Source organism: Passer domesticus, chromosome 20 (genome assembly GCF_036417665.1).
Source record: "Passer domesticus isolate bPasDom1 chromosome 20, bPasDom1.hap1, whole genome shotgun sequence".
NCBI lineage: Eukaryota > Metazoa > Chordata > Aves > Passeriformes > Passeridae > Passer > Passer domesticus.
Window position 1 is genome coordinate 4,184,335 of NC_087493.1, and position 13,187 is coordinate 4,197,521.

Consider the following 13,187-nt stretch of genomic DNA (forward strand, 5'->3'; position numbering starts at 1 on the left):
TCCAGCTCTGCCAAGCTGCACCCAGAAACTGAGGCTTTTAAATTAAGATAGTATGTAGCAAGTTATTTCTGTTCTGTGCTCAGTGTCTATGCACACTTTTCCCATCAGCACTTAATTTGAGTTAATTAGCTGGCTTTCATTTGTGAAATAAAACATCTTACACATGCTTACACAGACAGATGAGTGTGTAGGTATACTGGGGCAGAACTTTTCACATGCATTTATTTCACATCTGTGTAAACTTGTAACGAGGGGTATAACATTTATTAATAACAACATGATTAATACTTGGTTTCTTTACTTTATGTATATATTATGGTTTGATTTTTCTGAGTGTATTAATATGAGAGGATGCCATGGGCAGATGTTTCTGTATCCAGGGAGCTGGGATTATTTTGTGTGTAATGTAAGACAGAGAGGTCTATTATTTTATGGAATACCTGATGACATAAAACCAAGGTAAAATCTGTTGTGTATGTGCTGAATGCCCTAATGAGAGGAAGAGATTTGCTGAATGTTTCCTACACTTTCTATCGAGGATTTTGTACTGGAGTAAGAAATACGGCGGGATATTTACACTGGCACATGCAGACCCATGGCACAGGACATCCTGTGGTGCTGTGAGACCGGCGGTTCAGCGCTCGCACGCCTGTGGCCGCGTTTGAGAGCGGCAGGAAGGGGAAAGGTGCGCGGGGGAGAGCACGGGGCTGCGCTTGGTTTGTTGTGGTGCAGGAATGACGATGCTCGGGTGGGTGCAGGAAGCCCGCGCGGCCAAGGCGGCCGCGAGCAGCGCGGGGCAGGCTCCCCGTGCTTTGTGACACGCCGGTGGCTGTGCCTGCTGCCACCCGGGCGAAGGGAAGCAGGGATGGGGTCACGGTGCTGCTGCTGCCGGCAGGGAGGGGAGGTGTGGGTTTGCATGGCTGGCACCGGGAAAAGTGTGTGTGGGGCTGTGTGAGGGCGTGAGGGGCAGAGAGAACGGGCTGCTGGGGCTGTGTGGGCATGGGGGGAGCTGCGGGTGAGAGGAGCCGGTCCGTGAGGGGAACCTCTGTGTGTGAGAGAGTGGGAGAGGAGAGAACCTTCTGTGTGTGTGAGAGAGTGAGAGGGGACCTTCTGTGTGTGTGAGAGAGAGAGAGAGAGTGAGAGAGGAGAGGACCTTCTGTGTGTGAGAGAGTGAGAGAGGACGTTCTGTGTGTGTGTGTGAGAGAGAGAGAGAGAGAGGAGAGGACCTTCTGTGTGTGTGCGAGGGGATTTTCTGTCTGTCCGTGACACGGGAGTGAATCTCAGTGTGCGAGTGAATCTCTGTGTGGGAGAGAGAGAGAGAAAGTGAGAGGGGAGATTCTGTGTGCGTGTTTTAAGGGAACCTCTGAGCGTGCGCGTGTGAGTTGGTGGAGCTTTTGTGCGTGCCTCTGTGTGAGGGAAGCCTGTGTAGGTGAACGTGAGAGAAAGAGAGAGGGGGGAAACCGGTGTGTGCCTGTGGAACCGGTGCGTTTTGGGGAGAGCTGGTGTGCGGGGAGAACCGGGGTGTGTGTGAGAGAGAGTGAGCCCCGGTGTGTGTGAAAGCACCCGGGATGTGTGTGTGTGAGAGAGAGAGCCCCGGTGTGCGTGAGAGCCCTGGTGTGTGAGAGAGCACCCCGGGTGTGTGTGTAAGAGCGAGCCCCGGTGTGCGAGAGCCCCGGGGCTCGCTGCGGGCGCTGACGAGGGCCAGCAGGTGCGGCCGCCCCCCCGCTCTCCCCCGGCGCTCCCCGGCGGGGGCGGCCCCGCGCCCGCCCCGCCCCGGCCGGGGGCTCGCTCGCTCAGCCGCGGGCGGAGCAGCCGGCGAGAGGGCTCGGGATCCTCCTCCGCTCCGACGTCAGGCTGGGAGCGGGAGGCAGCGCCCAGCGCCGCCGTTGCCAGAGGCTCGGCGGCCGCCGGACGGGGCGGACGTCGGGGCGGCGACTCCCGGAGCGGCGGGGGGTGGGGAGGAGGCGCTATGGCCGACGTGTTCCCGGGCTCCGAGCCCGGCGCCGACCCGGAGGCGGCGCGGCGCTTCGCTCGCAAGGGCGCCCTGAGGCAGAAGAACGTGCACGAGGTGAAGGAGCACAAATTCATCGCGCGCTTCTTCAAGCAGCCCACCTTCTGCAGCCACTGCACCGACTTCATCTGGTGAGAGCCCGGGGCGCGCGTCCCCCCCCGCGCCCGCCGCCGCCCGGGCCCGCTCCGCCGCGGGGGATTCCCCGCCTCGGGCAGCCCCGGCTCCGGTGAGCCGCCCTCCCTGCTCTGCCTTCCCTTCCCTTCCCCGCCCGCCTGTCCCCGGGCAGCCGGGTCGCGGTGCCGCCGCTCCCGCCGGGGCCGGGCAGGTGACCCCGCTGGGGGTGACCCCCCGTGTCACCTCGCTGCCCCGGCGCTGTCGCATCCCGCTCCCGGCGGGCTGCGTGCGGCTGCCGCTGCTCGGGGGGCCCGGGGCTGGGCGCACCCCGCTCTCGGGGCGGGGGGAACCCCCAAACTTGCCGGCGCTCGGGAGGTCGCAGGGACCCGCAGGGTTTGGAGCCCCGCGCTGGGACCATCGCTTCCCACATGGTCCAGAGCTGTGTTTCTCACCCCTCGTCCCCGGGGTCTGGGGGCACAGCCGCGCTGGGACGGAGGGTGCCCGTGTCACACCGGGGCGTTGCTGGGCGGCAAAACTCGGGTCCCCCAGGTCGGTGCCTGCCCTGCTCCCTCCTGTGCCCAGGGCGGGCAGCGAGGCCGGGCGGGCACGGTGACACCGCTGCTCCGCTCCACGCCGAGGAAAGGGAGGGGTGGTTTTTGTGAGAGAAGGGTTCCTGCGCGAGAGGGCAGGAAAACTCCCTACCAACACCCTCATTGCTAAGCTGGTAGGGAGAAGTACAGCCGTGGGTTCGTGCCGTGCCGGGGCAGGCCGGGCCGTGCCGGGGCCCGGGCTCGGCAGGAGCCGTGCGGGGCTCGGCGGTGCCGGACCTGCCGGGACCGTGCAGCGCAAACTGCTCGGGATTCCCCTCCCGCACCTCGCTCCAGCCCTGCTCCGCCGCTCAAGTTTACACCGCGGCTCTGGTGCTCAAAAGGAGAGCTGAGATTTGTTCTGGCCGAAGTTGTGAGAGGGTCTGCGCGCGGCTGGCTCTGCGGCCGTGGCACGCTTCTTGCTCTTTTTATGTGTGTTTATGTGTCTGGACACGGACCTTTTCCTTCCTCTGTCAGTTTTCCTCTGCTCGCATGCTGAAGCAAAGCCTGTGCTTGTGCCAGAAATGATTGAAATATATTCGCAGAGTAAGGAAGGAAAGCTGACATGGTAGACTGCACAAGAAACAAGTCAAATTTCTGAGTTTTTCTTTCTTTTAATCTTTTTCTGGGGGAAAAAAAAATTAAAAAGTGGAAGTTGGGTGTGGTAAAAGTGAGAGACCTTCAGGAACTGCTTCAAAGTTGATCTAAACCAGAATGATTTGGGAGGTGTGAAAAACCGCTGCAAGGTTATTGCGAGCGGGGTTCGCGCACACCGGCAGCACAATTATAAAACAAAGCAAGCTCTGTCACGAATGACAGAGGATTTGGAGCTGAAGGGGTATCCTGTGGCTGACAGGTGGCAAGAGCGACTGGGCTCTTGTCTTGTCGTGCTTGCTGAGCCTGGGGAAGCTCCTCGCATTCCTTAGAAGAGCATCTGACACCTCCAAAACGAGTTTGGTTCTCTGGTTTGGAGGTGGGCCGCTCTCCATCGCGCACCATTGAGTGTTTCCAAAATGACTTGTGTCAATTAACAATGTTTGGAGGTATAAAGAACAGTAAACACAAGCTTTCAATGAAATCTACAAATAGATTCTTTTCCTTAGATTACGTTTCATCAGGTAATATTTACCAAAATTGTTTAGTGCCTCCTTTTTCTCTTCAGTAACTTTCACCTCTCCGCTTTGGTTCTAGAGTGTTGATATTTTGTTAAAAGACTTTTTACTTAAAAATTACATTGTAACTGTTCTGGGAGTGGAATGGGCTGCGGCTCTGCAGGGATCCAGCTCAGACACTGAGCAGCAGCCGCGCTTCTGGAGTAGATAAAACAGGAATATTTGCAAATAAGTATATTTCAAAGGATTAAAAATTATCTCAGGTCTGTTTCATGTTCTTAGTCCCGCCATGGGCTTTCTTGTGATTGCATTTCCACGCTTCCAGCTTTTGAGTTTTATGAAGATGAGTGGTAAAAGCATCAGAATGACAATATAGGCACGTGTGCTGCCAAGTAAACAAGTACTTTGATTTTTCTCCTGGCTTTCCTAGTTCAGGTTTGCTTATAATAACAAGAAGTAGCAACTTGTGCAGAGAAATGCTCTAAGCTGTGTCATTTCAGCTTCATCCTGAAGGAACAGTGCACCGAAGGATTTGTCTCTTCCATAAATAAATAAATAAAAAGTGGAGAAATTGTTGATGCATTTTTTTAAGAAACCATTTCCATAAAGTTGATAATTAAGCCGCATGTTGTTAATTGCACACAGCTTCTCCAGCTCATGGCTTTGTCTGTTTGTGTGAGCAGCTCCAGCTCTCCAGATGAAAAACAGGCTGCAAAGAAAAAGGCAGAGAAATGTTTAGAGGCAGGATACTCAAAACAGTTATTTTTGTGGGAAGAGAATGTTAGCTGCTTAAAGATAAACAAATAAATCCACAGCAGTGGAGTTTGCCAGAGGTACAAAATGTGTTGGAACTCTGGATGCCACTGTCGTTGCATTCATTGCAGAAGTGCTGCACACACATTTGTATTTCGTTATGGAAATGGAGCAAGGAAGCTGCAGAACAATCAGTATGAAAATCAGGGGCCTGTCTTCTCGTTTATGTTGAAACAAGCAAAACTTTTCACCTGCTTGCTTTCCATACAACAAACGGCTGGACTCCAGCTGAGCCTCACACCAGCAGCTTGTAATCCCAAAATCTGGATGAAACCCCAAGTCTGGTTTGTTTTACGTGCCTTTGCTGGAACTTGGAATATTTTACGTGGCTGTTAAATATACATGTGGCATTAAACGAGTTGAAATATTATGCAGCAATCACAGATGATGATAATTGTAGATCCAAAATAGCTTGTAAAATAATAATAATAAAAAAATTGTTGCCAGAAGCTGAAATTACATAGCTGGTGACAGCTATTGTTCTCTGCTTTGAAATGGGTGGGCTGGTCTGTGTTGTGTATTTCAGAATCTGTTGCTGTCGTAGCAAAACCTGAAGTAATTTAATATGAAGCTATTTTTATGTTTTTAGAGATCATTGAGTAGAAATTAAAACCAAACATACTAAGGCAGTTTTTTTCCTTCTTTATGCAGGGGATTTGGGAAGCAAGGATTCCAGTGCCAAGGTAAGCCACAGCTGCTTTGCTGGCACACACAGGTGGTGGCACCTCATTTTAAAGGTACCCAAAACTTGCCAGCAGCAAGAGAGAAACAATCCTGGAAAAACTAAGCAAGCATCATTGCCTATGTGAATCCTAAAATAAGGCAATTATTCAATTAAGTAATTATTGATTTTTATGTAATTTACATTGAACAATCAAGTAATTATTCATACTGTAATAATATAAAAAGTTGGTGTTTTTTTTTTTAAATGCCAGCACAGTAAATATCGTATAATCTGCAAGATTGTAACTTTTCATGGAAATAATCTGTGCAATTTAGCTTTGCAGAGATCATTTTTCTCATCAGAAGCTCTTGTCTGTGTGGGCGTTTTGGAAAATGGATTCACTTTTTAGTCATATGGCTTCTTTTCATAACCCAAAGTCCCTGGTTTTCATTTTCATACAATGCATGTTCAGGAGGACCTTTGGCTTTATCTCTGTATTAGGACAAGACAATTCTGTCTTATGTAATACTGAATTACAAAAATAAAAAATCCACCTATATAAAATCACTGACTTAATAAACCTGCTAACCTTGAGGAACTGAAAGCTGCTGTAGTATATCTGTAAATGCTGTATTCTCACACAGCCTGTATTTCTGCCAAATACTTATCATTATTTAGCATTTAATCATGAAATAACCACACCCAGCTAGTGCAGGTTTTTTCCTTTGTCATATGTTTGCTTAATTAGGATGAGCCTTTTTGCTGTCCCTCTCCCTTGCCCACCTTCTCCCTGTCACTCCTGCTGCAGCTGCATGTTGTGTACTCATTAGCTGCCCTTTTGCTTCTTTCTTCATGGCATTTCTGATGGCTATTTGCTCTTGCCTTAGAGCACATTTGACTCTCCTGAACGTTGCTTTTACGTAGCAGTTAGGGAAATTATGGATTCTGTGGTATTTTTGTGAAAGTTGATGTGAGCTGATGCTTTTTGAAATTAAACCTCTGAGAAAGTGGATGTCAAAGACTGATGCCTTTTAAAGATTAGCAAGAAATAAGTTTTCTTTCTGCAAGTTGAGCCTTGCAGACACACACAGCATTTCCTGATGGAGGTAAGCAGACATCCATGATTGTTCCTCTGTGCCCCAAAACATTAATATTAAATTTTATAGGTATCCTCCAGGGTTTTGCCACCCAACACATCCAAAGCAGTGCTGTAGATGAGTAGATGTGCAGTGCTGAGGTGGTAAGGGAATGGCATTTCCCCAGTCTCATTCAGCTCAGTGGTTCCTAGTTCAGGAATTATTTAGAGGTTCATTACAGATTTCTGCTGGTATACAGAAAATAATTGGGGCTGCATTCAGATGGAGCAGTTATCCAGCTTCTGCAGCTTGCACGGTGCTGACTTTCTGCTGTCTCCCAGCTGGGGGCTCAGGCTGGGCAGGATGCCCTGCCCTAGCCACAGATCCACCCTGGCCTGGCAGCTCATCTCCAGGGCTTTGGATTTCCTTTCCTCTTCAGTTTCCTTTCCTCTGCCTGGAATTCCTCCTGCCATCGTAGCTCTGCTGAGCCAGGAGCAGTTCTGCTGCTGAGGACTGATCTGTACAGAGCCAGCTGAAGTTCTGCTTCAGTCTTGTTTCCCCTGCAGATAACATTCATGCACACAACCAAGTGTAAAGCACTAGAGCAGCTCTGTTTGTTTTTAAATGCCTCAGAAGTGACACTTTTTAGGAATCTAAATATGTTCAAACTTGGCTTTTGTCTGTATCAGAGTGAGAACCTACACTTTCTCTTTGGAGACTGCTGTATCCAGTGGTTTTGTCTGTGTTCTTGGGCAAAATCTCTGAGAAATACTCCGATTTTACATTGTTTGTAGCAAGCTGTTGTTTGTGCACTTTAAGTAATGGGGTTTTTTAACCATTATTCATTATACTTGTGTTCAAAATCAAGGAGCTCATACTCTTGGGATAATAATCTTGACAAATAAAACTTCCATGATAAAGTTAAACCACTGAATCAGTGTTTTTTCTGTTCAGCTTTCTGAATCTTCTGTCTAAAATGTCACCAGCTAAAGCTGGAAAGCCAAATTAGTGATCAAAACTACTGAGAACATGAGAAATTAAAACCAAAAGTCTGAAACTAGAAGGTAGGCTGCAGAAGAAAAGCCTAATTTCTATAATGAAGTGTCTGTCTTTACAGAGAAGAATGACAAATGGAGAATAAAGTGGAATTTTCAGTATGACATGAAGGAAAGAACACTGCAGTGACAGCTCTTAGCATGACTGGAGTTCTTGGTTCTTCAGGGTTTCCATTATAAAAAGCCTCTTCTACTCTGTTTTCAAGAGTGTTGTAAAATCTCCCACTAGCCACAAACTTGACCTCAGGCAGAATTCAGAGCTGGGGGTTTTGTTATTTCCAAAGTTGTTTGAAATTCTTCTTGCCTTTGATCCCAATGGGAAGAGGAAGGCCCACAACAGTCACACACCACACTCAAATGATGTTTCTACTATAAAAAACTGCAATTCTATCAATATTTGTATTAGAGTTCTTTAACTAAACAAAAGGTCTTAATGGTTAGGCAGTTTTAAGTATTGCAGCAAATATACGCTGAAATATATGCTTTTTATATATTTTTAATACTTCCATTTAAAAAGTGTCACACAAAATACAGTTTTAGTTTTATTTTTGAGATGCCCTCAAACAAAATATTTTCATTAAATATTTTAAAATATATATATTTTCTGGAATTTAAACTGCTATAGTGAAATGATCTGATTTTGACCCATTTTTTCATTGGACTTGCTTAGATGCCTGTTTCTGCCGTAGTGTTCAGCTTCAGCATTACATAAAGACATTTAAATGGGCTCTTTAGAATTGAAGAGAATTATTTCAATTTATGTCCCTAAAACATTTTGCAAGATAATTTTTTTCCACCTCATTATTTATGGGATTCTGATGAATTTGCAAAAGACAGCAAATTAAATTTTGGTGTGGTTTTAATGCCTTGAATGTGGCAGAGGGTCAGGTGCAATTGCATTATTACCACACAAATGCTCAGCAAGGGACAGTCCACATGCTAAGTAGTTTGTCTTTCTTAATGGGTGCGTTTTAATGTGGCTGCTGTGAATATTCCAGCAAACAGAAGCTCAGGAAGACTGCTGAGGTTTGCAGGCAGCCATGTGTTAGTTCGTGGAGAGGAGGCAGAATTCTCTTGCATGATCGGAAAGAAGTTTTTTAGAGAAGGGGGTTGGGGATCATGAAGTAGCAGTGGAAAATGTCTGTCTTTTTGGCCATGTGTGGATTTGAAAATGGACTTAAAAGACTTCAGCGGGATTAATATTCTCCCAGATAAAATATTCAGGAAGAATTTCTTCACAGGAAGGGTGGCCAGGCATTGGGAGGGGCTGCCCAGGGAGATGTGGAGTCTCCATCCCTGGAGGTGTCCACTGGGTGTGGACTCGGTTTTCTGGGCTGGTGACAAGGTGGGGATTGGTCACAGGTTGGACTCAATGGTCTGGGAGGTCTTTGCTAACCTCAGATTCTGGGATTCTCTCCAATTTTTATTCCTGTTATTAGAAAGCATTTTGCCGTCTGATATTTGTGGTTTGTTGTTGATTTATAGAAACACGAAGTATTTAAAATATTGTGTCTGTGAAGCAGGAGTTCTCATTCTGCTGTTTTGCTTTTGCTGTTTGCTGTTGATCGTGTCTGTGGCAGTGCAAACACGATGGGAGGATCATTCCAGGAAGTTTTGGCTTTGTTTTGTTTTCTTACATTGTCAAGCAGGCCAGCAAGCTGTCTGTAGCACTGAAAGCTTTCCTCTGATGTGCACCTGGAAATACTGCAAGAGCAATGTGAAAAACAGAATAATTTAAAGCTTTTTCAATCTGCCACAGCATGAAAGTTCCTCTTTTGAGACAGCTAGCTTTAAATTAAGCAAGCAATTAAGTTAAATTTTGGCTTCATCATCCTTCTGATAGACTGATCCACTCTGAGTGTAACCTATACTTGTTTCTTTCTGTTGGATTTGTAAGAAGCATTTTTCTGCTGAACAGACATCAGCAAATAGGAACTCAGTAAGATGTGAAGAACAAACATTGTAGAACATGTATTTATGTAGGTTTAGAGGTTGTTTTAAGTTCACCACTGAAGGCTCAGCACATTTCCTCAGGGCAGAAATATTTTTAGTTACAGTAATACAAATGTGATCAGCTCATGTTCCTGATCAAGGCTCTGTTGTTCATTCTCTCCTAAATGGTCAAAATTTGTAGTTATTAACAGCAAGTTTTCCCTCTTTTACATGGTTGCTGCAGGCTTTACTGAAGTGCAATATTCTGCTGTAGTTCAGCTGTGAAATACATTTGGCTTTAGGATAGTAATGAGCTAAGGAAGAGTTTCACATTTGTTTCCTAATTTACATAAATAAAAATTAGAGAAATCAATTAAAGCAGATCATTATGCTTCCCCTATCTGGGCAACTATTGCTCTTTCCACTGTTTTTTCCTGTCTTCCCCCAGTTTATCTTCAGATCAGTTTTCTCTGAATGTTGAATGTTGCCTTCCACTGCGGTCCTAAGCTGCTTGGAGCAGCTCGTGCCATGCTGGGTCTGGGCTAGGCAGACATCTACAGCAATTCCTTCACTGAAAAGGAAAATGGGTACATTTTATCAGTTTTTAATACTCAAATATTGTAACACTGGCACATCAAACCAGCACTTCATTTCCTCTGCATTGTTTCTCTTTTATCTGATGATTCTTGACCTCTTTTCTACAACTAAAGGACCAAAGAACCTCCTGGTGCCACCTCATTTTTAAATCACATATTTTCATTTAAAATGTTGTGTTAAAGGTCTGTGTAGTGTTTTGGTTGAGAAACTGATTTTTACTGCTGTATGATCTGAAGATTTGAACCAGTGAAAACTCTGACACTTCCAACCTGGTTGACACCCACAGTTTTCATCAATCCTCAGTGCTGATATATTTGTAGTAGGAGCAGCACCATTTATTCTTTTCTATATATGGATCAAGGCTTAATTCTTGGTTTTCCATCCTGATGGCTGTGTTTCCCCTACAGTTTTTTCCTCCTTTAACAATCTTCATTTTGCCTTTGTAACCAAGAAAGAGAAATCTATTGCATTGCAGCGTTGTTTCTCATAAAAATAATTTGTCTTCCTTACTTGGAAATGTTTTTGCCAAAGGGTGGACAAGACACAAAGCAAGTTCCCCTTTCTATGCCAGAACTGCTTCTCTTGTATCATTATCATTTTTGTGGTGAGAGGGGATATTACAGACCAGGGCTTGAACAATGTGGGTGTTTTCCTTTGTGCTCTTTATATTATTTATTAGTCATGTGCTACAGTTTACATTTACTAATGTTGCTCTAAGCCTAAGATTGAGAAATTAATTCCATGGAAGGTTGTGACTATGGAGCTTGAAAGTCAGCATGAAATCTTCTGAAATGGGAACTCAGTAAAAAATACACTCCCAGCAGCTGCCTCGTTAATATATTTTCATGGGCATAACTTGGGGGTATCTGTTCAAAAATGGAACCCCCAGAGCAAAACCCAAACTGTTATACACACTCCCCAAAAAATCACAACCCACACAAAATAACAAACAGCACCTGAGAGCATGAATTGTATCTGCAGGCAGTTTCCATGATTCCTCTCTCTCCTTTGTCCTTTCCTTTGGCCTTTTGCTCTCAGCCTGGTCCGTGGACTGTGTATTTCTGGATCCCTTCTCAAAAGGCAGTAATTTTGTTGATCTGCAGATAATTTGACATATACAAACACACAGATAAGATGCTTGTTGTGCATTTGTCTTGTCAGCTCCTATTTATTGTTCCTCCCCTCCCTTGGCTGTCCTTACTTCGGCAACGTCTGACCCATTTTATGAGGAAATATGGTGCCATTAATTGCTGATGCCTGTGAAAGCTGAGATTCTGTTCCTATTTCTGCAGGTGAGCTCTGAGAGGTTTTTGAAAAATTGCCCATGTTCTGAGTTCTTCCTGAGAACAGCAGTGATGGGTGAAACTCCTGAGTCTTAATGAGTGCAGACCCACGAGTGCTGGCTCAGAGCAGGAGAGCCCTTTGGAAATCCCAGTCATCCCAGCTTTGTCTGTGCTGCTGGGTGGTCCTGGAGCATGGAGCTTTTCCTTTGGGTGCTACAGAGCAGGTGCTGGAGGCTTTTGGTTCCTGGATACCACCAGACATAAAAGCCCTGAAATGAAGAGCTTAGTTCACAGTATTTTCCTCCACAGATGTGTTCCTTTTGGAGCGTTACCTGGCCATGCAGATGTGCAGGTTCTGCTTTCAGCCATTGCCTTCTGTGCTGGGAAGGGGATTTGCTGTCCCTGAGCTGGGTGGAAGGGGCAGCAGGACATCTGTGTCAGGACAGGGAAGGTGCCTCTGTTTCTGTTGGTGAGGATTCTTTGTTACTACAATCACATGCTTTCCCAAACTTCAATGTATTGTGTAGATCAGGATGAGTCGCCATTCCTGGAGGCATTTAAAGATGTGGACGTGATTCTTGGGGACATGGTTTAGTGGTGGCATTGGCAATGTTAAGGGTTGGACTTGATCACCAGGGTGTGCAGGGACAGGACTGAAGGAGGGCAGGTTTAGATTAGAAACAGGGAACAAATCCTTCCCTGTGAGGGTGGGCAGGCCCTGGCACAGCTGTGGCTGCCCCTGGATCCCTGGCAGTGCCCAAGGCCAGGCTGGACAGGGCTGGGAGCAACCTGGCACAGTGGAAGGTGTCCCTGCCATGGCAGGGGTGGCACTGGATGGGCTTTAGGGTCCCCTCCAACCCAAACCATTCCATGATTGTTTGCAGGTCTTCTCCAGCCTAAAGGATTCTGTGATTCTCAATGCTCAGTACACAATTAACTGTGTAATTCACTCAACACTGAACATGTCAGTAAATAAATAAATATGGCATTGTACTCCTGTTTTTCTTGAAAATTTTCTTGGTGATACCGTGCTCATCAAGCCTCAAACATAATTAAACCTTATCTTGCAGCAAACATTTTTTTCTTATATTCAATTTCAAAAGCAAAACCATCTTCATCCTTCCCACATTCTGCCATGTGAAGTTTGTTTACTGGCATTGGTCGGATATCCCAGCAGTGTGTTCCAGTTAGGAGACTGACTGTTCCAGTGCCCTGGATGTAATTCCATGAAGCTCTTCAGCTTCTAATTGAACATGTGGGAGCGGTAGCTCATCCCCAGTTGACAGATAAACCAGTTTGAGGCCTGGGCAAGATAAAGTTTGTCACATTCTTAATTTTTCCCTCTCCCTTGGCTATCCTGCTCATCAGCTGCCGTTACACACCACATATGGTGTTCATTTTATAAAAGATTTTTGTGGATGCCATGAGCAGAATTTAATGAAACGCTGAAAAGAAAGTTGCAAGAAGATGAAGAAAACAGATTTCCCTCTTGGGATGCATTGATAATTATTTCTTTTATGTTTGCTTTTGTGGGTTGTTTCTCTTTAGGGTGAGAGGTAAAAATAATAAGTTATTTAATAAATACTTTAGGCTCAGTTTCTCAGCTTTTCCATCTGCAGTAGAAGCATGAAAATCTAAGGGCGAAGTATTCTCTTGTGTGTAATTAATAACAGGAACTACCCTTTAAGTGTTTTTAAATTCCTGTGGATGCTGAACATTTTAATTCTAACTGTTTCCAGCAGTGCCTGTTGAAGGCTTGCAGAGGCTGGGAGTGCTTGGAGCTGGTTATCAACTGTTAATTTTTCAATTGCAGCTATTTCTGAATAATGCCTTCCATAAATGTGATTCATGACTGTTACCTAAGTCAGGCAGCCAAACATGTGCATATGTAACTTTCTGTGCATTTCAGTGTCATTTACTTTGGCTTCTTAATTAGAATGTGA

The 13,187-nt window shown here is 45.8% G+C and overlaps 1 protein-coding gene across 2 annotated transcripts in view; it reads left to right on the top strand.

Annotated features, from left to right (window-relative positions):
• Window positions 1-1,766: 1,766 nt before the first annotated feature.
• PRKCA (protein kinase C alpha) overlaps window positions 1,767-13,187 on the top strand; it is a 146,175-nt gene continuing 134,754 nt past the window's right edge. Inside the window, exons 1-2 of one of the 2 annotated variants that reach the window (XM_064395256.1) lie at window positions 1,767-2,142; window positions 5,289-5,320. In XM_064395256.1, coding sequence (XP_064251326.1) covers window positions 1,970-2,142; window positions 5,289-5,320 — 205 coding nt within the window. In that variant the 5' untranslated portion in view covers window positions 1,767-1,969. The remainder of the gene's footprint in view (window positions 2,143-5,288; window positions 5,321-13,187) is intronic. The other variant, XM_064395255.1, reaches the window with a different exon arrangement.